The 27,232-nt window shown below is 39.8% G+C and overlaps 1 protein-coding gene and 1 long non-coding RNA gene across 2 annotated transcripts; one reads left to right on the top strand and one right to left on the bottom strand.

The window, feature by feature from the left end:
- Nucleotides 1–1,601: 1,601 nt before the first annotated feature.
- Nucleotides 1,602–7,850, bottom strand: LOC128358320 (uncharacterized). The gene is made up of 3 exons (XR_008321398.1): nt 7,781–7,850; nt 1,884–2,080; nt 1,602–1,710 (listed from the first exon to the last, which is right to left on the bottom strand). It is a non-coding gene; the product is annotated as an uncharacterized LOC128358320 (long non-coding RNA).
- Nucleotides 7,427–26,557, top strand: n4bp1 (nedd4 binding protein 1). The gene is made up of 12 exons (XM_053318553.1): nt 7,427–7,886; nt 11,898–12,125; nt 12,356–12,529; nt 13,755–14,296; nt 14,552–14,909; nt 15,363–15,695; nt 16,240–16,475; nt 21,817–21,947; nt 22,426–22,522; nt 23,235–23,342; nt 25,638–25,739; nt 25,932–26,557. Exons 1-12 carry the CDS (start codon nt 7,572–7,574, stop codon nt 26,308–26,310), a joined length of 3,003 nt encoding a protein of 1,000 aa, XP_053174528.1. The 5' UTR covers nt 7,427–7,571; the 3' UTR covers nt 26,311–26,557.
- Nucleotides 26,558–27,232: the final 675 nt, after the last annotated feature.

The following is a 27,232-nucleotide window of genomic DNA, read 5'->3' as shown; positions in this document are numbered from 1 at the left end:
CAGTGCAATAATAGAATGAATGAAGAAATGTAAAAAAAAAAACTGGATTCATCATGTTATTTTACAGACTTGATGACTAACTGTACTTCAAGGCCAATACTGCCTACTGTTTAGAAGGCTTTCAGTGAGCTTTAGACCTTTATGTTGGGAAATGAAATATGCAGAAGATATGACAGAAGAGTTCACTTAACAGATCATAAAAAGAGAGTAGATAGTAAAAAGGAATTTAGACTTTATTGTGGGTGTCTGGTCAAAATGACAGTGATTTCCACATATTATCAAAGTCTTTTTTTCTCTTTAAAGCTGCTATAATCAATATTTTTATATGAAAAAATGATCAAATAGAAATATGTGTAATGTATTTTATTTGAAAACCCTAGAGAGAGTTACCACCCTCTCAGCTCTACTGAGTGCTTTAGCTCCTTTCAGCTATTTGTTTTGGTTTTCTGGCCTTTATCATTTCATTGAAATGTCAGTCTCTGTTTCCAGGTGCTGCAGGCTGAAAGAGCTCAGTGTCTGCTGTACAACAGTTTGCTAACAAGCCCACCATATCAAATTAGAGGTGATAATGTGTTTACGGTTTGTTTTAGTTTCTTTTCTGTGGCTTTTTTAGGTGGCAGATTGCAGGTTTATTAAAAATTAAATTAAAACAATAGGATTTTATATCACTTTAAGGGCACTTTTTGCACACTGAGTATTTTATTATAATGTATTACATGTATATATTCACATATTTGTTTTATTAGTACAATTTTGAGGTAGTAATAAGGTTATTTTGAGGGGTGGGGGTGTTCAATTGTATAGTTAGAGATGTGTTTCTATGTGATATTACATGTGGCTGTCTTAAGTGTGGCTGTAGCTATCTACCTATCTGCCTATGTCAAACTACACAATTCACCATCCTGTAACACCTTAATGGAATATATAGATATAGATATTTCAACCTTCCAATTATACAAACAAAGTCAGAGTGTCATCAGCATTCCTGGATTTACAACCCCATGCAAACAGGTGTATAGGTCTTGTTTTTGTCCCAGTCATTCCATAAAGTGTTAACATTATTGCTGCTCACACCAGTTTGTAGTTCGTGGTATCTTATTAGAAATGAGATGGAAATATGAAGTCACATGTCTGACAGGTAACTCTACCATTAGACAGTTTTGGTGACATCTTATGTCAGGTTACCAGCAGTGTGTAGACCTACAGGAGAAAATTAGCAGTGGTAAGCATTAGTTCTCTTCCATCTCCTTCAGCCGTACTGTTTTTGACTCTTAAACATAAACGGCTTGTACATGTTCTTCTCTTTTCTTTCTTCTCACCATTCGCTGAACCAGTGTGACAGTGTGTGTGTGTGACTGTGTGTTTTTTTAACATCTCCATATTTTCAGCATGAATCTCTTGTGTTCTTCTTTAGCACGTGTGGGTGGGTGTCCGTCTGTGTGTGTCTGTGTGCCTGTGTGTGTGTGTGTGTGTGTGTGTGTGTGTCCAACGCAAGTCCTACACTCTGCATCACCATTCATCTCAATTTAACAGTGCTCAATGTGTGACTCCCTGCCTGTGTGTGTGTATATATGTGTGTGTGTGTGTGTGTGTGCAGCCATCAGAGCCTGTAGATGTATAAATCATTGGTCGAGATTACGGCTGTTTTATTATTCATGATGCAGGCCTTTTATTGCCAGCGATATTTATCTCCCCGCTATCTCCCATGACCTGCAAGAGAAAGAGGGATGAGGGAGAGAGGGAGAGAGGGAGAAAGAGGGAGGAGAGTAAAGTCAGTGTGTTCCTGTGTTCGGTGGGGGTGGGAAGCTTTCGCTGAGCTGTACATAAATACATTTGTTAAGTGGGCGGGTGTGGTTGAATATTTGTGTGTGAGCGAGTGTTACCTTCAATTCTCCAACTGCGAGGCCCAGAAAACCACAAGCAGGAGTCCTACTTGTTCCTCTTTTTGTCTTTCGTTCCTCGTCTCCTTCTCCATTCTTCTGTTTAGTCCCTCTGTCTCTCCTGCATCTCATCTTCTACGACTTCAGATACTCTCATACCATCAGTGATGCTGGGGTGTGCACTTGAAACTGACTTAACACTGACTTTTCAGCCTTTTTATCCCTCACATACTGTTCATATTCTGTTTCATAATTAGTCTCTATGATTCACATTCATAAACTCCCAATCAGTCATTAATAAATGTTCGATCAATCCTTCTGTTTGATTAGTCTTGTGGAAAAGAATCACTATTTTATGGTCCAAGAAAATTTGATAGAAAATAAAATAAACATAAGTCAAATTTGTGTGTATCAGCTGCACAAAAATGTAAAAAAGATACATTTTATTTCCATTTTCATATACTGTGGTTCACATTAGGAAAAAAACAGCAAAAAAATGTGAATATGATGTTTTTAAAGCTCTCAAATGTAAAAACAATGAGCGAGGTTTGACCCTGAACAGTATGCAAGGGTTTAAAGCAAGTGCAGCCAGTTTCTATCTGTTACCACGTTGATCATTAATGAGCGCATTCAATAAGCTTGTAGAGCACATAAAATGTTGGCAAAACAACAGTGGAAATGTGGCTGCTGATACAGAACAGCTTGAAGATGCGCCGCCTCTGAAACGTTTCCAGTGGAGGTTTGAACTGTGACAGAGATGTGACGGATCCACGGTGCAACCAGCATGCCACACATCCGCATCTATAGTGGACGTGAGCGGTGAGGTTTGATTCATTTACAAATAAATAATAATGCCAGCTTCCGGGCTCTCTTTAAAGTTCCTCTCTTGGGTTATATTCATTTCAAGTAGTGTCAATTTTAAGTGCAATCAGATTTTAAGTAATTATTAATAAAGATCTAAGACCTAATTCTGCCTCCGAGCCTCCCTTTGGATATAAATTATCACTAGAAAATTCCACTCGCATGAATTCTCAGTTTCTGTTGGGTTTCAATTTCATCTAGCGAGGCCATTTTTACTAAGTGGTCCCCAAGATGCTGTAGTCTAACTCTGTCTACCTCTCTCTCTCTCTCTTTAACACACACACATACACACACACACACACACACACACACACACACAGAGAGAGAGACACAGACACACACAGGCAGTCATGTGGAACTAAAGAGGAGCATGTGTCGCAGGTCAGCCTCCCTTTCACCTCACAGGTGGCAGTCACAGCTGTTCACACACAAACACATATTTATAACTGCAGTATGGAGCCCCCTGGTGAAACACTCATGAACTGGCCCGGTTTACACTGATTCACTGGTGATTCTACATTTACAGTATGATTACACTTTTTAATCTTTGGCCTCACACTGTTTGACAGCTAAACCTGAATTTGACATTTGATTATATTTTGAGGCTTAAGAATGAATACACAAAAAAAAAAACTTTTTTCGTGCCGTTCTTTTGGTTACATGTCCAGAGTTGAGTACTGTTCAATCACATTTGTCACCACTACACATTTAATACAAAGGCTGATGAGATAATAGTTAAGCAGGTTTTCAGCAGCTCAGTACTGCACAGCACCAAATCAATATCTCCAAAATAACAGTAAAAACTACTACAGTCTAACTCTAGATATTGTTGTCACCTTTATATCTGCCTTCCCCCCCCTCCCTCTCTTCACATAACACAACACAATGAACTTTAATAAAGATAACATTCCTTTGCTGTGTGCATCTGGACCTCAAATAATGAAAATTATTGATTTGAAACATCTTTAAGTCGATATTGGTCTCTGACAGGGAACAGAGAGAAGCCAGCTCAGTGTCAAGTTGCCATTCAGAAGCTTACACCACCATCTAGTGGTTGATGATGGTGATGCAGGGCTTCAATGTGCAGGGATTGTACAGGAACAATGAGTTAGTAGCATGTGCTTTGTAATTAATATTGTATGAATGTGTATAATATACTGCATGTATTATGAGATGCCAGTCTATGTCATTTGGTAATTTTGTCTATGAATATTTTTCCCCAATCTATGTTTGCATTAATCCCAAATTATTGCATATATTAAACAATTTGGGATTAATAGTGACTTACTATTATTTACAATTTTATACTATAGTGTTAAATAAATACTTTTTTGTGCTAGTTTTTAAACTTTTTTTACTAAATTGTTAGATATAGACAAAATAGATTTAGCTATTTTTGACACATTTTTACAACAATTTTACATACTTTTTTAAAACTTTATTTACACTTTATTACTAGTGTTAAATAAATACTTTTTAAAACCTTTTTTACACTTTTTTTACTAAAGTGTTAAATAAACGTTTTTTTTGGAGGGGGGGGGGGTCAGTTTATTACTAAAGTGAATCATTTTCATGACATTATCTTTTCCACTAAACTTGGTAAGGGATGTAGAGTCTTTTTCAAATGTACCATAGCCTTGTTTGTCCTTCAATGACTGACTAAAGGAGTGGATGACATCACAAGGTGAAAAGTGAAAAGATAAAAGATATTGATCTTTCCTATTTCCTATTCTTCTCTGTCTATCCCTATTAGGCCCCATTCCCATCACTCATGCACCTGCAGGTGGATGTTACAATGCTGAAGTTTTATTTTGTTTTATTTTTGGTGGCAGCTGCTTTTATTTTATTTGACTGTATTCATCATACTAATATTTTATCAGTGGGGAAGAGCTTTTAAGTCATTCCAGTGGCTACCACATTATTTTAATGGTATGCTAATTTTGAGGTTCAGTTCTTCAGGTATTGTACACTCCAAGTTTAGATTTAATAAGCAGCTGCTGGTGATTTATCCTTCTGATCAGTTAGCAATTGGAACATTTATTTCCTAGGCTGTGCACACACACTTGCAGGGGAATTACACTTTCTTAAAACTTACAATTAAGCTTTAGCAGAGGATAAAGATTACATATGAAGAAGAAGAAGTATGTATATGTTTATTATATGTTAATTCACAGTATATTATTTGCATGCATGGGTGGGCAGGAGGACTGAGTCTTACTGTATGTTTGACTTAATTAACAGTATTATAACTCATTTCACCATTAGTAACTAGACAAAGTGTGTAAGAGTGTAGTCCCACTTTGGAGCCATTAGTAGTATCATAGACTTTTCTCTCATTTCTAACCAAGAACTGTTTAATACTCTTATGTATGTGTTTATATCAATGTAATTAGATTTCCTTATAATAAAACATCAGCCTGGGTGGTTACTACATAATAGGCCTTCGTTACAGAAGACATTTTAACATGTCAAAGTTGGAAGAGCACAGGTGTAAATAATCAAATGAATAATGGATGAATTATATTATGTTACTTCAGTTTTAAGAGCACTGGTGTTGTACATGCTGGCTGACTATCATACTATCATAGCTTACTGGAACACTTGAACCAGGTCCATTGTTAATGGTATTTGTAACTCCTGTGCTTTTACAACAATGAGGCAAAAATGTCTGAGTTGTGGAAAGAAAAGGTGTATTAGATATTTGAACCATTTCTAAACAGCAGGGTCAAATGTTCCCTAGGCTAAAATTGTCTGGAGTGAAGTGTGGAAAAAGGCTGAGTGAGATTGTGTAAGTGCAGACCTATTGCAAGTGTAGGGGCAGTGTTAGTGATGATAGGCCACTGAGCTCATTTAGAGGAGGATGTGGTTTTACAAAAAAAACAGGAACTATTACGGCTTTTGTGATATAGTGAACCTGACATGATAAACAACGTGGGATGGCACATACCAACCTGGAAACTGAATACCTCCTATAAAGAGTGAAACCTACTTTTGAAAGAAGAAAAATATCAATTATCAACTATTCCTCTTACAGATTCAATTGAATTCATGAGTAATACACCCTTCCACAAGTCAATACACTGGTGATTATTCTACTGCTACTTAATGTAGTCTGGCTAATAAGTGGCTACAGTAATGTTTGTGAGCTTTAGAAAGCATTTGCTACAACTGGTATTGATAAGCATGGTGAGACACTTGAAAAAATATGTTGAAATAAATAGTCTGGTTAGAATTGAACAGATAAAAACATGTGGCTTATGTTGCGTCTGCTTTTGAACTGCAGAATGAGATTTGACATGATGTACTACATCAACATGTACATGATGTACTGATGTACATGATGAACTGATGTAGATCTTACTTGATTATAACTTTAACGTCACATTTGTTCAATTCAGTTCCAGGTGTCACTGTCATTTCACACACCCCTCCCCCCTCGACTCTCAGTATCACATCATCTATCTATCAATACATCGCCTCTGTTGCCATGGGAAATACAATAAAAGAGTGTTGGTCTCTAAAATCACACAAATTTGTAAAAAAGTTATATTCAATGTATTTTAAGTTGCAAATAATCATAATGGATAAGAACCTCACTCTATGAACGAGTATTTTTTGATAAACAATATTAATTTCAGTTAAAGGATGGATGTATTTAGGTATTTAGAAATGAACTAGGGTCATGAATATGGGATTTAAGAGATTTGAGTTTACATTAGTTTTAAAACTACAATGGCAGGCTGTTGTACATGTAAATGATAACTGTTAGACTTCCTACATAATACTGTTTTATATGTCATAGTCTTGTGAAACAAAATACCATCATCATCATCTCTCACATATGTCCACTTGAAACACACTCGTCAATTTAAAAGTCATCTGGGCCTGAGACGCATTTATATTGCAATTTATGTACTTTATGTGCAATTTAGAATTCCTCTTTATATTAATTGTTAGATGATATATTGTTTTTTGTAAGAAAAAAGAGTTGCACGTAATGTCTTGAATTTAGGGTGTTTAAAAAAAATTAATCTATATTATATTGTGTAGCACTTTGTGCAAAACATGATTGTAATTATGAGTACCTTGTATTTATGGTGATTTATAAGTCACACGACTAATTGATTTTTAACACATGTGGCAATAGGTCTGAATAAAACACCTGAATTCAATAATTAAGAGGTGTACTCTTATCCACGGTGCAGCATATATCTCAAGGTACATTTTTTTTAATTGTATTGAACTTGAATGAAATGCAGACTCCTGCTGTACTGACTGCAGCTAGGAATGCCTTCACACAACCACGAGAGGGCGCAGCTGCATGTTTACTGTTTATAGATAGTTTGGCCTGTCAGGGCCTCTACAGCTGCATACTCACTATTCTAGCAAGCAGCCGTCCGCTGCTCATCAACGCTGTCTAAAAACCTGTTCTGTCAGTGCAGAGTTCTTGGCTTCATCTCACAGGATCTACCACTACGTTCTTGATGTCGTAAGAATATAAGTCACTTTTTATACAGTAGCCTACAGGTTGTTGTCATAAGCCCTTCACAGATAACCATCAAGTATTCGCCGAGTTGAGCTGCACTCGCGACTGTCGTGTTTTGATGACGCCTTCACTGGGACTTTCCGGATACGTCACTCGGGGCTTCCGAGTATATTAGCTCGCCCTACCTCTATGTTCATGTCGGTAAGACACCGCAAACGACGCTGCGTTGCACTGAAGTACACACCAAAAGACACCATGAAAACGCCAAAGGGCCCCCAACAGCGCCGAGAGCTTTGAGTACCGAGACGGCGTTGTGTGGAGCGACGGACCGACCGAGAGGCGGAATGTCAACAACGCGGCCCCTCCTCGGGATGAGACGAGTCACCGAGCTAACGTGCCCGGAGCAGCCGACCAGCAGGCTCCCCGCGTCCGCCGCGAGGCAGCAGCAGGAGGCCTCCCCGACCGTGGACGAGTTTACCGTCTTAGAGGATAAAGAAGAGGAGCTGAAATGTGCCAAGCCTCGAGTGGAGCAGGTTTTTAAAGTGACGTTCACCATCATCGGTCTATTGGATCACACGGGACAGCAGCACGGCAGCAAAACATCCCGGCAGATATGGCTGCAGCTCAGAGGAAACAGAGAGGACGTGTCCAAAGCAAAGGTAAGGGACCCGTAACACACTTTGTATTTTCTGTACCGGCAGCTCAATGTGACGCACAGTTAAGTGTTTTTCTGTTGTTTTAATAACAAGCTCAGACCAAATAAGCACCGCCAGGCAGGGCAGGCTGTAACTTGAACAGGTGTCTGTCAGTGTCCCGTGATTAGCAGCAGTTTCATCACAGACATATTGAACTCTTATAACCCCAGAGCTTAGAGATGATATAATACTGACATTAGACATATGTCAGACACTTTTGTTGTGTTTTTTTCCTAGTGCACAACAGGTAAAAGAGATAACTACTTAAGTTGTTGTGCCATCAATGAATGTCAGGACAAACTATGTTTCCCCTTAGACATAACACCCACCCTTTATTTAGTAAGGCAAAAATGTCTGTGAAAGTAACAGTGGTCATAACGTTACCATAACATCATCATATCACTGATATTGAGAAGAAGCCGCTTCAAAATGTCATGACATTTTGTCAGCTTGTAGGTGGAAAACAAGTCAGCAAAAGATGCCATGAATTCAGGCACACCTGTGTGAAGTAGCCAGGTCACCTGTTTTGAAAGTAGTTAGTGGCTGTTGTACATTTAAATGAAGACAGGTGTTCACATTCTGCTGTTGTTTGTTATCAGACAACATCATATTGTTTCATATTCATGTGTAAAGCCTGTGAAACCAAAATACTTTAATTAATGAACAAAGTATGTGATCGGGGGAGGAAAGTTCTATCTACAAGCAGAAGATAAGATATTTCTTTATTAGTCCCACAATGGAGACATTTGCTTTCAAGTCTTAATCATGAGTAAACAGGAAACGCAAAAAAAAAAAAAATAACATCGGCAGAATCATTTTCAATTATTACACAGCTGATTTGAGATTAAACAATGCATTACAAAGTATAAAATATTCAGTCTCTGCCCTGTCATTTCAATGTCAGTCACCATGTATTGTGACTGTGCTGTCATTGTAATGACACGGTTGACATAGATAGTGTAATGTGCTAGCATCACAAGCCCTCACTTCACACACACACACACAAACAAACCCACTTCACAGCATTGTGGGTCCTAGCTGGGGATGTTTCACTTGATGCTGATTTGTTGCAGAACTCTATCTGAATTATTGAAGATACTATATAGAGATGAACTTAACACCTAAATAACCCACCAACAGTGTCATCAAATTGATCTGAAATTGCAGAGCAGTGCGGTCACACTCCTAGATAAGCAATGCTCAGTGTGACTGTACCGCCATCATCATCATCATCATCATCATCATTATCATCTCTCACATAAGTCAACTCGAAACACACCCTTCAATTTAAAAGTCATCTGGACCTGAGAAGCATGTATATTACAGTTTAATGCCAAACATCTGTCAACATCTGTAGAATGTTGGTTTTTTCTGTCTTCTGTGTGTGATTTCCCATAAGAGAGAGAATATTTCACACTTCTGCATCTTGTGTCACGGGCCTTCTCTCTAACCAGCTGTTCTAAGCTCTGCCAGTCAACCGAGAATGTGATGTGGAAATGGTAATTTTTACTGTCAAGCCCGTTCAGTTCATGATAAGGACGACATAAGAGTCATAAATTCCTTCCTGTGGGGCCTGCAGGAGTAATCACTGTACAGCCACTTTAAGTTATACTGGAGATTACTGTAATTTGGGAAATCACTGCTATTATTCCCATGGCAACCTTTCTTCCAATGTAGTTTCAAAAATGAACTTTGCTCAGTTTCTTGCAGCATCTGTACGTTCAAAGAGTAGCTGTTTGCTCGACTTGCAGACTACATTTTTGTTTTATTCTAAATAAATCAGCAAATATTTGGTTCTTAAACCTGGATATGTCATCTTTTGCCTCGCTTCATAGGTGTGTTTGACTAAACAGGGCAGAGCTGCAACAAGTAGTGGATTAATCGACTAGTTGCCAGCTGTTAAATGAATCTGCAACCAGTCATTGAGTCCTTGTTTAAAAAGAACATTTCCTAGCTTCTCAAATGTGGACATGTTCTGGTTTCTTTGAGTCTTCTGTGACAGCAAACTGAGTATCCTTTTGAGGTGTGGATTGTAAAATACTGTTGAGGATGTCATTCTGGGCTTCAGGAAACAGCAGTTGACTTTTTAAAGACCAAACAACTTGTATTCAAATGTATTCATAGAGGATAACAATAAGAATCATTAGTTGCAGCCCTAAAACAGAGGGCGAGTCGCATAAGTGATGCCTTCAGGTCTCAGAAGCCGTCACGGTTACATGGAAAGTATGTTGTCAGTTTAGTTTTTGTCTAGTCAGTCACGTCACTAAATGTTCATGTTGAGGGTTAGGGTTAGGGTTAGGTAACAAAAATGATGGCTTCTTATAGAGCTGGGTGTCGGTACTTGATGCCTTTTTAACGTGTCGATATTCAATACCTTTTAAGGTATCCACTGAAATAAATTGATAGCAAGTAGTATTGAGACATTTCCCATCAAACGATACCTGCAATCCATCCTTTTTGCACCCAGAGCTAGAAAATATGACTATTTGTATGGACTTGCTCACAGCCAATCAACACAAGCGTACTTTGACTTAATGCGACATGTGATTGGCCCACTGTCACAGCAGCTGTCTGTGTTGGTGAAGTTGTAATTTAATGCTTCTATTCACATGATTGGTATCAAATGAGGTACTCCGTTGGTATCAGTATCACTTTAAGGGTACTTGGATTGGTAACGGTGTGTTTACTGGTCTTGAAACATGGTGGGAAATTAGCTTGGAATGAGTAAAGTTGTAAACACCTGAATTACAGGAAAAAAAACCTCCTTTCTCGTGTGCTAGTGTGCACTTAGTTTCAGTTTTATTTGTTCCAGGTTTTGATTTCTCTGTTTCACAGTATTCCCATATGATTGTTGCGAGTCAGATTGTATTTGTGGTGCTTAAAACATTTAAAAAATTGCCATTAAAAAACTTCAACAACAGTAAACAGTGTTTCTGTTGCTGGGGATAAACCACACACACACACACACACACACACACACACACACACACACACACACACACACACAGGACGCAGCCAGTAAAGAACAGGATTTCTAAATTGGGGACATTTTGTGAGGGTGCTGGTTTAGCCCTTGCTGTAGGTTTATTCCGTCGGGCAGCGCGGCTGGGACTCGGCCTGTGATCACATTGCGCTTTCGGTTAGTAATTTGTCCTCATGAATATGCATCAAGTGAGTCAACAAATGTTTAAATACCTGCTGAGTAGCTTTAAGGCTTTGGCACACATCATCCTTAGCTTATAAACCACACAACTCACACTTAACACTACATTTCTATTTTTAAGTTGTATTTTCAATTATTAAAACCCAAAGTACCAGCAGCTAGGTTATCTCACGGAGCTGCCGTAAACCCCAGGTTATTTTATTGGTTGTTTTCATTTTTAAAAAGCCACACCTAGATATTTGAGAGCAGGTTCTCTTTCAACACCGACATCCTTTCTGTTTCTCCCCCCTCCGCTCCCCTCCACTCTACTGCGTCACTGTTGAGTCATTTTTTACATTCTCAGTACTGACTCCTTTTACACATACAGAGATGTGAGACATCTGTAAGGAAGTTACAGAACCCACCTGCAGCTGATTCATCCAAACATTTCCCACACCAGGAGATTCCCTGAATCAATGACAGTGTTTAGTTTCAGCACGTGTCCGCTCTGCTGCACTTGTAGTGAGGTGTGGGGGCGTATGTTTGTGTGCTTCTGAACTAACAGACCACATACAAGCACTTTTGGAACTAGCCCTGTAAAAGAAAAGGTAAAAAGTGTAGATTTAATTTAGCTTGATGTGCTCTGTGCTGAATTTTGCAGAAATGAATGTAGTTTTGACCAGATCATGGTTCATCTACTGTGTCTATTTGCACTGCTCTCTCACTACATTAACAGAGCTGTGAATGCATTTATACTTGTTGTTTTTTTTTTTTTTAATTAATGACATCATTGTTCTCTAATATGCTATTATCTTGTTCTCCTTGTCGCACAGGAGTACGTGAGGGGGCTGTGTGACCCAGAGCTCCAGAAAGAAGAGCGGTACCCAGTGGACATGCACTGTATCTTTGCCGGTGCCTGGGGCCTCTTCCTGGACAGACTCATACGAGACACGAGCGCTGAGGTCCTGGTGCCTGAGCCGGGACGCCTGCGGCTATTGGGCCGGGCTGAGCCCGTAGTGATGGCCCAGAGCAGAGTCCAGCAGTTTGTAGCACTATTTCAGGTAGGGTCAATCACACACAGTCCTATTGGAGCTTTGAGGTAAAATGGTGGAAGGACACACAACCATAGAAATAAGTTTAGAAATCGTTTTGTGTGTGTGTGTATTGAGAATCTGAAAAACACATTTATTTTGAATATATTTTGAAATCTGCAAGTCTAGCAGTTAAGGTAGAGTTTACAGCAGCTTTCTGAGTCCCACTGAAAAGCAAAATGTGTGATATGTGTGTCCAGGAGAAGCGAAGTCTACCAAGTGACAGAGAGCCAGCAGTGAAACGAGCATTCAAGTCCTTTGTGGAGGAAAGAGATGATAAGTACACTATGGAGCTTCTACTGCTGCCCAGTGCCCTGAAAGAAGAGTTACTAGGACTGGCTCACAGCCCCACCAGCACAAACACATCCTCCCCGGTGAGTTTATACATTTATTTTAATGTGGTTTATTATAGTACAGCTTACCCACAGTCTCCAACAAAAACTATGAAGCTCTTAGAGTGCCTTTGGATAACTGCAGTGAGTTTAAGAAAGTGGTAGAAAATAAATGCTGACTGTATGATTTTCACTCGACGATTTTTAGATTTTAAGAGATAAGGCGGGTGTAATGCACGCTTACTCGAAACTTCGGAAATGCATTTGCTGCAACAAAAGCTGAACCAAATAGCTCCAATTTTAGGATGCGTGTTTGTGGTTAAAGGACGGAATTCGGTGACATCTAGCAGCGAGGTTGCAGATTGTAACCAAATCCTAACCACATAGAGAACCCACAGTGACCGCAAAACTCATGAAAAACATGAAAGGCTCCCTAGAGTCAGTGGGGCTTTTTTTTTGACCGTTCTGAGCTACTGTAGAAACATGGCAGGCCCCGTGGAAGAGGACCCACTCCTTATGTAGATATAAAAAGGCTCATTCTAAGCTAACAGTGATTTTACACTAATTGAAACGCACTTAGTGTTGGTCCATTTGGTTAGATGCCACTAAATTCTACACTGCACCTTTTAAGTAGTCAATTTGCAACTAAAGTGCAAGTGTTTGTGCTAAAATAAACATACCTATATTACTTTATTATTTATTAATAAAGTACAAACTAAGTATATGTATAGAGAGAGAGAGAATAGACATCCTTTGTACATGCATGTACTTGTTATCTTTATTGGGTTTATTGTAGTAAATTAACTGATGTGAATTTACTTCCCGCTTTTTTTCCATGAAGGTCTTTTTGTCCTCAGCTGCAACGTACATTTATATTAGTCACAACAAGGCAGGTTGTTATTGTCTCTCTTCTAAGCGTGAACTATCTACACATTGACCACTTCAATCTCAGGGTCATTAAATATTGACATAACAAATCAAATATGTCAGGGTTTAAACATGAGAGCTTCAAAGGTTTTGACTACAGTGATCAATGAAACCCTGTCACAGAAATGTTTTTTTTTTAAATTTTGAAAGTAGTAGTGAAGTAAGTAAAGAGAAAACCCTAGCCTTTCCTGTTACCATACTCTGGTTCTGGTTCTCCATGTGGTGTGTGTGTGCAGGAAAGTCCATAATGAATCCTGGCTACAAGCGTTTTTGTTTGATGGGAACTTTTTACTTTCTAAACCAGAGGTGATTACCATTACCGTCGGTTTTCCTCTTGCAGGCTCAAGCCAACCAGACGCTGCACCCCAGTATGGCGGAGGTCGACCAAGACCGCTCTCAGAGCAGCACCCCCGTGACTGAGCTCTCCAACCGCATCCTGGACACTAGCTTCGAGGAGAGAGGGAGCGGAGGGGCGGCCTGTGTAGGAGGCGGCAGCAAAGCAGCACCAGGAGGAGGGATCGGTCTGGGCCCCGAAGCCATCCTGCTGAACGGCACCCGGCCCTCGCACAAGCGGCGCTCGTCCGAGAGCGAGACTCGGGACACAAAGAGACAGTACTCTCTGGAGCGGAGGGACGAGTCGCCGGAGAGAGCGAGGGAGAGGGAGCGACAGAGGGACAGGGAAGGCAGGGGGGGAAGTAGCAGCTGTAGATCCAAAACTCCCTCCGCTTCGTCATCCCTCTCCTCCTCCTCCTCCTCCTCCTCTTCCTCCTCAGCTAAAGCAAACACAGTGGGTCCCATCATGCTGGACTCCAGTGAGGTGGCAGACGACGGGGAGGCAGTCAGCCCAGAAACCAACCTCCGCTGCTTAGTCAATTTCTTCAGGTGAAAGTCATCATAGTTTGAAACGTTTGCATAGGTTTCAATTCATAGATTAGTGATCTTAGGAAATACTTGTTCCCTGAAACGTTATCAGTTCCTCTTATCATTAGTCAAGAGGAACAAAGGGGAGTGCAATTTTGCATTTCAACTTCGTATCAAAGGTTTTGCGTCTTGCATATGATTCATTAACACTGTTGTAGCTTTTTGTGAGTGCAAAATAAAACGGAGGAAACTTTTTTTTTTTTATTTCATTCTCAGAACTATGGGTTACCAGCAGGAAGTGGTGGAGCGTGTCGTCAAGGAGACGGGACAGACAGAAGATACCTTCCTCCTTCTGGAAAAGATTGTGGAGGAATCAAAGCGTTGCAAAGAGGGCTCAAAAAGAGGGGAAAAAGAAAGACTATTGAACTCTGTGCAGTCACCTGACACTCCCTCCTCCTCCTCCTCCTCTTCTATGACAGTCTCTCGGTTCAGAGAGAAGGAGCGAGAGCTGAACAGAGCCTTGGTAGACCCAGGCAGGTCAAAAGAGAACATTAAGCCCAACCATTATGGAGGCAGCAGTAACGGACTGGGGCACCGGAGGCAATGCAGCGGCAGCGAGACCAGCACTCAGCAGGTATCATCCATCTCACGAAGACTGCAACCTCTTAGTTTAGACGTAATTTTTTTTAGTATTCTTAGATTGATGCATCTTTTCCTTTTGATCAAACATAAAACCAAATCTAATGCACCATGAGCTAAGGTGAAAAGTTCCTGTCAAAAGTCCCTTTTTCAAATCTCCAGCTACCTTTTTAATGCTTTGAAATGATAGATGATGAACTGTAGATGCAGAGTGAGTTATTTGTCTTTACATTACTCGTTTCACATGACACTGAACTTATGACTTATGGGCCAATGGCTAGAATTTCTATAAAGACATTACTTTCTTGTTGATGTACATTATTATCTATTAACAGCAAATAAATAAAATGATGGGGTTAATTTGTTTCAGAAGTTTATAAATTGGTGTTTATTATGCATGCCTTTTTTGCTCCTTTTTAAAATAAAAAAAAATGCCATCTCATTTCAGGCCATCACTATCAGGAGGAGCTCTAGTGCTCAAGGAGGAGCGGGAAACTACGAGGTAATAACCATCGACGACGACGACGTCATCCCCACAGATACCAAAGCAGCAGACAGCAGGACATCCAGGATGATGACGGTGGCGCACCTCGACACCCAGTCCGGATCCAGAACAGACTACCTAGCGCGGGGAGGGGGCGGAGTCTCACAGAGGGACTACCTATCGAGAGGCGGGACCCAGACTTTGGGCGGATCGGTGAAAGTTGAGACAGTGACAGCGCTGCGCAGCACACCTCAGTGGCTGACCGCTACCACCACCTCCTTGGCTTCGACCCCCAGTGTAGGTATTACTTCAATGCGCTGGTTCTCCTTTCACGTTGCCATGACTCCTGTCCACTGCAGTGATTCATTACATGTTGATGCAGAGGTAATAGATTAACTTCCCAAGGCTCGTGTTAGATTTGGGAATTTTTTTTTAATAAGGAAGGAAAGTTAGTCAGGTTTAGTCTACATGACTCCTGTTGAATCATCTCTGGCTGTAGACCAGATGTTTAATGAATGAATTTTGCCTCTGAATGGAACTGACAATGAGACAATATTCATATTTTGAAATATAAACAGTTGAGCTAATAGACAGTGGAAAAATGTCAGAAGTTAATCTAAATATTAAACACCTGGCCTTTACCGTGTCACTTTTCCAAAAGCAAATGTTGCGTTACTGAGCTGGTAATGAACTACGATCTTACCGTAAACGTGTCCACACACAGCAAGGACTCTTTTGTTTTTTTTGTTTCGTGTGACTCATATCATGAATCACTTCCTTATCTTTGTGCATTTCACACAAAAAACCCAACAACAACAAAATGTTTAATTTTCCTCCTCAGTCAGCTCAGACCATCACCCGGCCCTCGGCGTCTCACTACCAGACCATCGGCCACATGGGGTTTCATGGGGGCGGAGCCAGGTACCCCCCTGCGAACGACCCCCAGGCGCCCCCGGTGACCGGCCTGGCTCGTTTCCACCAATCACTGAGGACTCCTTACACTCTGAAGCTGCCCAATGAGCCAGGACGCCCAGAGCTCAGACACATCATCATAGACGGCAGCAACGTGGCTATGGCGTGAGTCCACACACGCGCACACACACACACACACACACTTATATGCATACATAAGCAAATACAGTATAAGCTGTTTTAACACAGAAACACTGTGCTGGTATAAAGCAGGATCTGTCTTGGCATGTACATATAACAGGAACATTTAAATCAGGCAGGAAAACACACAAATCACTCTTTGGAAATTCAAAGAAAGTTTCCTGTTGCAAAAAGAGAATTGAGAACCACATTTGGTGTGGATTCCAACAGCAGAAATAACCACAAAATGCATCAGATAGACACACTAAGCTCTCAAGATTGCAGCATGCACTTTTATCCCCCTATGCAAACGGTGAAATAAAGGTTTTAGTTTCATCACCTCAGAGAGCAGAGAGTGCTCCGTCACTGCAGTTTCATTTATGTAACAATCTCTCTCGTATCTCTACACTCAAGCCATTATCACATTTCTCAATCAGGTGTCAATCTAACAGCGTTGTAAGTGTCGATTAGGGGATTTTTGTTTCCATTTTTGGCAGTTAACATAATATTCAGATTCAAGTTCAACTCAACAAACATGCGTGTTCTTATCACCCTCAGCATCACTAGCACTACATCAGTGTGAAATCATATGAAAGCTTTTGGAAAGTTCAGTATTTTAACATATTACACACATAACATATTTTTCAACATATGTTCCTGTTATTTCCTGTGTAAGTGACAAATAGGGACATTTTTTGCAGTTTCAGTGTTGAGAGAGAGAGAGCGCAAAATGGGCTGTTGTCCATCAACGTACGTCCACTAAAAGTGCTTTTTTTTAACCACTGACAGGCTCATATTATTATTCTAAGTGCCTTAAAGGAATTAAAGGAATAAAAAAATGTTCTCTACTTTTCTTTGTTGCCACTTAGACACAAAATGATGTCCAGGTTGAAGAATTTCTCTTTAACCACTTTACAAAGCAGGGTCAGAATCAGAATATTTATTGCTTTCTGTAGAAATGAGGGCAGCAGGAAACACATGTCTGATGCTGAATACAAAAAAAACAAAAAACACAATGCCACCTTTTAAGTTGTGAAGAACCACAGTGATGGTAAATGTACGTTTTGCAGTGACAAGACAGGTGTAGGCTGGAGTTTACTGGCACTTTACAAGGCTTTATCTATTACCAGTAGCCTAGATGTGATTTGGGTGAGTTCACTTTTTTTTTTAAGGGATGTTTTTTTGTTTTTTTTTCTATGTGAATCACTTCCTCTGATAAAAAGGAGATGCACTACACTTACTATATTTATTTTGATTGATGTCCCCACACACACCATGTTTTTCCTTTTTCACATATGAGCCCATCACCCTTCCCATCAACATCAGCTAAGGTCACACACACACACACACACACACACACACACACACACACACACACACACACACACACACACTGTCAGCTCACTAACTACACAAACCACCTGTTACAGTGCGTAGGTGTCAGCTACAACTCTTGCTGCATAGGTGCACAAAAAACTCAATCCACACATTTACATTCTGTTACTCATCACCTTTGTGTGTGTGTGTGTGTGTGTAGCAGAGTGAAAGTAGATATAGCAACATGATATTGATGAGTGGGGTGTGCTGTGGAGGTGTTTTTGATAAAGAAACACCTCTTCTGGTAATTTAAAAAAGAAAAAAAAATCTCTGTCTTTCTAGACTCAAGGTTTCGGTTTTATCCAGAAATTGTGCAACAAAGAGAAACCTTCACACTATTGCACATCATTCGAGGAAGGACAGTTGAGCCAGCTCTTCTTTATTTCTTCTTCTTCTTCTTCTTTCACACTCACACTGCGCCGATGTGTCGTCACAGGCTTCTCGTCTTTGTCCTTTACTTGACTTCTCAATTTCACAACGACTTCCTTTCACGTTCTGTGTCACACCCCCCTCCCCCCCCACTCCCCCGCCCCATTCCCTTTCATCCTCATTTTTCACTTAAAGCACGCCTGGCTCAACATCTGTCATACAGAATGAATAAAAAGTTAAATAAAAGTATCACAATTTATATTTATCAGCTGTTTCTTTGTTTTTAGTTTCCTTTTTATTGAAATGACGGCAATACTTTTAACGCAGGTTTCAGGGATCAAGACAAGAACCCGATGCTTTTATTAAGTTTTGATGTTACGTAAAGTTCTTCCGATGAGCTCTTACATGTTTTTTATTTTATTTTGTTGTCTTACGTTGAGGTTTCCACAGTAATTTTACAGTTTGCATAATCTCCTCCCGCCGTGTTGTCATACATCACTTTCTCTTTCAACAGTCGCTGGAACTTCCCTAGAGTTTGCATCGCTGCTCTGAAAACGATCTAGTACTGTAGCGCGCTTGTGTGTTTATGACTGTGTGTTTATGACTGTGTGTGTGTGTGTGTGTGTGTGTGTGTGTGTGCGCGTGCTCCCAAAATACTCATGTAACACCACGTCCTAGAAAACAAGTGTGGTGTGTAATCAGTTAGATATAGTATACAAGTGCTGGGAGAGCTGTACTTCTCCACAGTGTTAAAATGTAACATCAGTTCATACATTCAGGTTAGACAGCCTGAGCAATGTCTAACTTCACTGACTTCACTTCTCTGAATGTACAGTACTCTATCTACTCGTGCACACTTGTCATTTTTGTTAATAATTTAATAAGGGTTTACATTGAGGCCTCTTTCAGTATATTGGTACTGTTCCTCTTGTAAATTCAAGTGTAGCAGCATCAGCAGCTGAACCTTTGGGGTCTTGTTCAACTCAACAAACATGTATGTTCTTATCACCCTCAGCATCACTAGCACTACATCAGAGTGAAATGATTTGAAAGTTCAGTATTTTAACATATTACACACATAACATATTTTTCAACATATGTTCCTGTTATTTCCTGTCTAAGTGACAAATAGGGACATTTTTTGCAGTTCCAGTGTTGAGAGAGAGCGCAAAATGGGCTGTTGTCCATCAATGTACGTCCACTAAAAGTCCTTTTTTTAACCATTGACAGGCTCCTATTATTATTCTAAGTGCCTTACAACATTAAAGGAATTAAAGGAATAAAAAATGTTCTCTACTTTTCTTTGTTAGTCTCTCGCTAAATACTTGACCAGCTTCAAAAATTGTCATCCCCATTAGCCACTTAGACACAAAATGATGTCCAGGTTGAAAAATCCCATAGTTTCTCTTTAACCACTTTACAAAGCAGGGTCAGAATCAGAATGTTTATTGCTTTCTGTAGAAATGAGGACAGCAATGCCACCTTTTTTTAAGTTGTGAAGAACCACAGTGATGGTAAATGTACGTTTTGCAGTGACAAGACAGGCTGGAGTTTACTGTGAGACTTTTTCTTTGCCAGACTTACCCTCCCCACCACCACCACCACCATTACCAGCCCACTTCCCATACCAGCCACCCAAGCTCATTCGCTGATCAAGATAGCAACTGAGCACACAAGGAAGTAAAGCGCAGACACAACTGTCAGAAATTCACATGACGAGGAAGCAGAAAGGAGAAAGAACACAAGCATCATTCATAAAGCCACATTTTGACTGTTTAGTTTTCAGTCAATTTTGATATCTTTCCATCACCCAACACAGATAATGTGGGCTATAGTTACGTCTAGTTCAATTTAAAATAAAATAAAAAAAATCCACCATTCACACAAGGAAGCTATTTTAGTTGTCCATAAGAATGAGAGTGTGAAATTCATGTGAAGAGAACAAATTCATGTGAGAAGCGTGTTTTGAAAAAGCTACACACAGCACTTAAAAAAAATTATTATTGCAATCGTTTCTTTTGAAAAAAAAAAAGATGATTCCGGAGAAATTATGTCACATTGCAGCATTTAGCAACATAGTCATGGTTAGAAAGAGTTTTCTGTGTTATTCTGAAGCAATCAGCGGAGGGGTTTTTGCGGCTCAGTGACGAGACAGTGTTTCCTTTTTAAACACCTGAGACCATCCAGTAAAGTACCAAAAGATGCAGCGGTAACATAAATAGGCCTGAGCACATGTAAAAATAAATCATAGCATGAGGACGTCGCTGGCGTGTGGTTTTGCAGCTTCCTGCTCCGTGGGATCGGCTGATCTCGGGGAGTTTCTCATCTCTGTCGATGTTTGCTGTTTGTGATGTTTGTGTTTTGGTTTGGTTTTTTTTTTCTTCTTCTTCGTGGTTTTTCTGTCCCAGCTACCCATCTGTTAATGTTACAGCTGTCTGACGTGCGCGTAGAGTTTGAGCACGTCAGCACCAGCGATCTGGGTCAGCTGATGGTGCGATGTGCAGCGTGTATGTGCGTGTATGTGCGTGTCTGGGTATTTTCGACCACTAATGAAATTGTCAGGCTTGTCATTACTTTTTAAGTTTAGCGCTATACTGGAAAATATTTTGTGCATCTGTCACTTGCACACAATGTTAGTGTTGTCACTACTATTACTCACACAAGTGGCTTTTTTAATGGTATCCTAATGTATTACTTTCTGATCTTTTTTTTACATTACATCATAGTTGAGTTTGTGCTGTGGTGATATGTAGAGATGCTGACACATGGCAAACACACTGTGTTTGCCATGGAATATACATACTGTGGAATTAGTTACACAGCAAACTGTCTAGTAAAAGTAAGTATTAGCACTGATATTAATATGGCAAATTAGATTGTTGTAAAACCTGCACAATTTATAGATAAATACCTGAATTTAAAAAAGTAAAATAATTTTAAAAAATTAAAATTAAAAATAAATACAAAATCACAGTAATAATTTCACTGAAATTGCATCTACTTTTATCCAATCATCTGCAGTTCTGTCAGAACACACAATGTACACAAATATACTCCTAATATTATCATATGATAAAACATAATAAGATATTCCTTCATTTTTCCCATGATGTGGAAATGTACAGTATTGCAGCAGCAAGGTGGATAGTAAAAATAGAAGTCAATAAAAAATAAAGAACAATAAATAATAAGCAAGTACAAAATCAGTAAGAACAATACAGTAAAATAATATTAACATTATGTACAACAGTAATATTGGTGTTGAGTGATAATACACCTGAGTTTGATATTGTTATTGTACAGATTTAAAGTGAAATATATGATTTACATACATATTGCACAGTTGAACTGAAAGTAGCAGTACACATGAAATACTAATATTGCACAGTAGTGAACATTTAAAAATGCAGTTTGTCAAATTGTCCAGGTTTGGGGGGGGGGGGGGGGGGGGGTGAGGTCTATTGAGAACAGTGCTGATTGTACAGTCTGATGTGTGATATCGCTCCCCCACACACTTTAAATGATATCTCTGATCCACCTTCTTACAGTACCACTCCTCTTTTTGTCTCCATCTGACCAGTCACGGCCTTCACCGCTTCTTCTCCTGTCGAGGAATAGCTCTGGCAGTGGAGACGTTCTGGAGGCGAGGCCACAGAGAGATCACCGTATTCGTCCCTCAGTGGCGCCAGAAGAGAGACCGACTCACAACAGGTACACACACACACACACACACAAACACAGGGCATGTATGTACACTTCAGGTACTAGCACAGCACGTTGTTTTTTCATGGTGCTGCTTGTGTAACGAAAACACATTTTTTTTGTAATGAAACTAACCGTGAGGTTAAAGTGCTGACTTTCAGCTTCCAGAGTGTTTGTGACCTTTCTATACACACTGTACCTCATAGTCACTCTGTAGTTTCAAATGATTCAAAACAAAACCGTCTTAATGCTTGCAGATGGAGTTTGTGTGTGTGTGTGTGGGGGGGGGGGGGTATGAGTGGGTGAGTAGATGTGGACTGCTACAAAAATATATCAATATCACATAAATATATCTCTCTTTACTATATCCTGTTTAAAGTGAAAATATTGTATTTATGTGTGTGTGTGTGGATCTGTGTGTGTGCGCTCTCTTGCTTTTACCACTTAATTGTGATTCCATATTAATTTAATCCTCACTTTCTTACAGAGCAACATTTTCTAAACCAGCTAGAAGACCTGCGGCTGCTCTCCTTCACACCCTCCAGAGAGGTCTGCGGTCAAAGAATATCCTCGCACGACGACAGGTACAAACACACACGCAGTCTCAAACCTTTTTATAGTGGAGAATTCACCTTTCTATATCTAGACATTGAACACATGTATCTTTAGTGCTGGGGACTTAACCACTGGGTTATCTCTGGGCATTTTGGTTCCATTATGAGCTTATCTCTCTACCCACACAAATATCTAACACTGCCTCCCCTTCTCTCACCCCGCCAACACCAACAATAGTCATAGTGTATTTTCATAATAGAGATGAATAAGCAAACTAAGTGGAGAACAGATCTAACAGATGTCTGATGAAAGGCGGTATATATTATGATTAAAAATGCTGCTTTGTCATTTTGGGCAGGTGTTAAAACACGGATGTGAGTTTAAGAAGCATCCGATCTTGAAACTGATGATCAGCCATATCATTCTTCACAGATACTACACTTGAGGTCAATTTCTATCAGGGGAACTGAAAATGAACTCACTTAAAAACTCCTGAGTCAGCATGCAAGGTGTTCTCCCGTGTGTGGATTTCCCTCCGCGGCCGAGCCAGGAACGATCCGTTGACCTTTTGAACGCAGGGAAAATCCTGAATGTCTAATACCCCTCCTCCTCCCCTTCTCTTCCTTCTATCTCTCTCTCTCTCTCTCTCTCTCTCTCTCTCTCTCTCTCTCTCTCTCTCTCTCTCTCTCTCTCTCTCTCTCTCTCTCTCTCTCTCTCTCTCTCTCTCTCTCTCTCTGTCAGGTTCCTGCTCCACCTCGCAGAAAAAACAGACGGGATCATCGTAACCAACGACAACCTGAGGGACTTTGTGGACACCTCGGACACCTGGCGCAAGATCATTCAGGAGAGGTGATTGTGTGTCACACGTTACACAGCTCAGTCATTCACTTCTATGTTCCATGACCCAAGCGTTACGGGAAAGTCCGCCACGGCAACACGCCAGCTACATGACAAATGATATTTACATTAAGCACTGACAGCAAAGCGCCGAAAAGGATCAACACAAGTACACAGAGGCTAAAGGAGGAAGAAATATAAATCAACACTAAAAAAAACATCTCAGCGTCAAACTGACTGTACACGTATTTAGTCATTTTGGGGTTTTTTTTTTAGTTTCAGTTTAGTTTATTCGGTCATTAAATTCAAATTCACATGTATAAAGTAAAGTAAATAATCATATGACTTTCATCTCCATTAGAACTGGTGACAAGCCAAAACAGAAAAATAATAAAAGTAAAAATGTATAAAAAAAAATGAAGCTGTTTCTGAGAAAAGGTTGAAGCGTTTGTTTATAGCACTGACCCTTTTTACATTTAGTCATTCAATATATTCCAATATTCATAACAAATATAAAACATTTACAATAAATGGCTATAATATACAGTGTAAATATACACATAGAGTTATATATTACCAAAAGTACCAGGTTTCTTATACATGACATCATTCATTGCAAAATTCATATATATAATAATATTTATGCCTCAGTATATATATTCATATATTTGTGAATCTTATTTTGAAATATATTTTTTAATCTATGTAGTAGTATCACACATTTTCAATTCTTTTTCAAGCATATTTCACAAATGGATTCCTATATTTGATTAGAATTCATTCTACATGCTGATTCATTCATAGTAGGAAGTGAACAGCCTCTGGATACAGCCTGGAAGCATCTGATTTTTAACTTGATATATAAACTGTGTCATTTAAAACTCCCCCAGATCTGTAAATGGAGTCAGGTGCATTGTTTAAAACGTGATTGAACAGATGAGTTTTTAAAAGTTTTATACACACATAGTTTGGTAGTTAAGTGTTTTATAGTAGAATTTACATTTTATTCTAATCAAAGCCTTTGTTTTAATCGAGTAACATCTTTATCTTGATTTAATAATAATGAAAAAAGTTAGAAAAAAAAAAAGTTAGTCCTTTTTTAAAGCCTTCTTAATTTAAAAACATCACATTACTTCATTTCATTATGGGTAGCAATGATGAATGCTTACCTCTGATGTCTCATTGACAGCTATGTACTACATCAACAGAGAGGGTTTTAATACAGAGAGACTGTGGTGTGTGTTTCTGTGCTGCAGGGATGTGTTGCCCTCTGTTGGTTGTTATATTGCAGCTCTCAGATCAGGACCCAGAAACTCCCTTTAACCCCTCACATACTGTTCATATTCTACACCCCCACAGGATGTTCTGGGTCAGTTATGACAAGGTCTAGGAATCCCCTCTTAAAAAGCGTCTATACCAAATTTTGTCTATTTAGAAAGCACCCATAGTCAATCTGACTGATCAAAAAAATAATGATTAAACCTTGATTTAATGTTTCAGAGAGCAGAGAGAGTGTATTTTTTAGGTTTTATACCACTCATATTTGGAGAAAAAATAACTACTATCACATAACATCATGTCCTATTTTACCTAAGGCATGAAAATATAACATAGCAAAAATGATTGAAATGTATTTTATTGAAAGTGAAAATGACAAGAACTTAATGGAGCTGTGGGGTTTGTTGTTTAACCATTAGAGCCATCAGTCTTCACTGCTACATCATATTAAAACTATTAACTTTTCATTTAACTAAAAGACATGTCAATAGATACGGCACAAATATGACCCAGAACAGCCTCAATGGACAAACATTTGTAGCACCTGTACATAAGTATAACATTTAAAAAATATTTACATTTTTGTGCATTTTGGGCCAATTTAGTAAAAATTTCAGAGTAAAAGACATTTGGGTTCAAACTTGACAGCAACAGTATGTAAGGGTTCAACAGGCCTGACACACTCTGCTGTCAGTCAGTCTGCAGCTGCACTCTCTCTTACTTTCTTTATGTCATTGTTGTGTTAGTTTGGTCTAGTAATCAGGAGGAAGATTGTGAAGATCATTACAATGTGCAGCATCTATCAGTGGTTTAATTCAAGTCTTAATTAAAGAAATGGTTTAGTACCATACACAGCTATGGAGTAATCACAGGCTGATTAGACATCTTCAAACCAAACACACACTATGGAAGTTAATATACTAACACTCCTCACGGTGATCAGAGGTCATTTTTCTGATTGTGTTGTGAGTTTAAAAAGATCTCACTTGATGAATTAGTCCTAATTATTGATTTTTTTTTCACCTCCAGGTTGCTTCAGTTTACATTTGTGGAAGACCACTTCATGATCCCTGATGACCCTCTGGGGAAGAACGGACCTCACCTCGACATGTTCCTGCGCAAAGACTACAGGTGTGGTTTTTTATAAACACTCACATTTAAACTTCCCAGGATGTATAAATGTTGAACTATTGTTAATTAATAAGTGATAGAAGTGAAACAGTGAGCCTATTAGTGATTATCTTTGATGAATACTCATTTCTGATTACAGGGGGATCATCCTCTGTCATACACCCTTTCACACTCTTCCTCATTGTTTCCTAGGCGAGCTCCGGCCAGTCCTCCCCCCATGAGACCCCCAGACATCCGGCCGTCCTCACAGCAGCATCAGCAACCGGTTTACGTCCAGGCCGTCCTCTCGGCTCCCCGGACCCCCGCCTCAACGCCCCAGCCCCCCGCCTCCCTGATGCCCCACTCCACCACACACTGGCCTCACTCCGGCCCACCGGAGTGGCACCCGCCGCGTCGATCACCCTCCCCCTCCCCCTCGCCCCCTCCGCAGCGGTCACCGGGGGAGACGTCGGAGTTAAAGAGGAAGCTGTACGACATCTTCCCCGACCAGAAGCAGCGGATAGACCGCATCCTCAGTGACAACCCCTACATGAGAGACCTGAACGCCCTGTCTGGGCTGCTGCTGGGATAACTCACCCACTCAGCAGACACACACACACACACACACACACACGTACATACACATGCATACATATGTGTGTCATCATAAAAAATAATTTATTTTACCAGCTCTTCCTGCTTTTGGAGGACGTGGAAAGATTTTTTTGTTATTATTTTACATAAAGACTGATCATCAAACTAGCTGCTATTGGCAAAAAGTATTTTTGGATGTTTTTTTTTTTTTTGTTCTTCTCTCTCTCTCTCTCTCTCTCTCTCTCTCTCCCTCTCCCTCTCCCTCTCCCTCTCCCTCTCCCTCTCCCTCTCCCTCTCCCTCTCCCTCTCTCTCTCTCTCTCTCTCTCTCTCTCTCTCTCCTTTACTCTCGAATTGATTAAGGTGAACAACACTGGGGTCTACAGAACCAACATGTTAAGCAGCAGCTTTGACATTGTTCAGATGAGAATTTAATCCATCACCGTTTCTTGACAAATGTTCAGAGGTTCTATGAATTTTGAACCAGCATCGGGACGCCAACACCTCCACAAACAGACGTACTCAGAGCTTCTTCTTTATTGGAAAGTTTCTGCATGTTTGTTTTTTTTTTTTTTTAGTTTTAGTTTTTTTTAGTTGAAGTTATTTACCATCAGCGGCGGAGGTTTTAAAAGTTATTTATTTAATTTTCCTCGACACACACAGACGAGCTTTAATTAAGAGAGCAGCGGTGTCCTTTCTTTTTATCAGAGGAATATTTCAGGAAGCATGATGAGATCACTGGCTATATAGCATCATATTTACCCTTCATCCATATTCAGACAGTAAACAATACAACTTGAAAAACAAGAAAAGTCCAGTTTAACCTGTAGCAACATTCAAGAAGCACCTTTAGGCATGTGAAAGACCAACATTTTGATGCTGTATAGATGGGCAGTGGCAATGTATAGTTGTTGTTTTGTTT

This window comes from Scomber japonicus, chromosome 5 (assembly GCF_027409825.1).
Source record: "Scomber japonicus isolate fScoJap1 chromosome 5, fScoJap1.pri, whole genome shotgun sequence".
NCBI lineage: Eukaryota > Metazoa > Chordata > Actinopteri > Scombriformes > Scombridae > Scomber > Scomber japonicus.
Note: the sequence above shows the minus strand (reverse complement) of the source record. Positions and strands in the feature narration are given on the sequence as shown.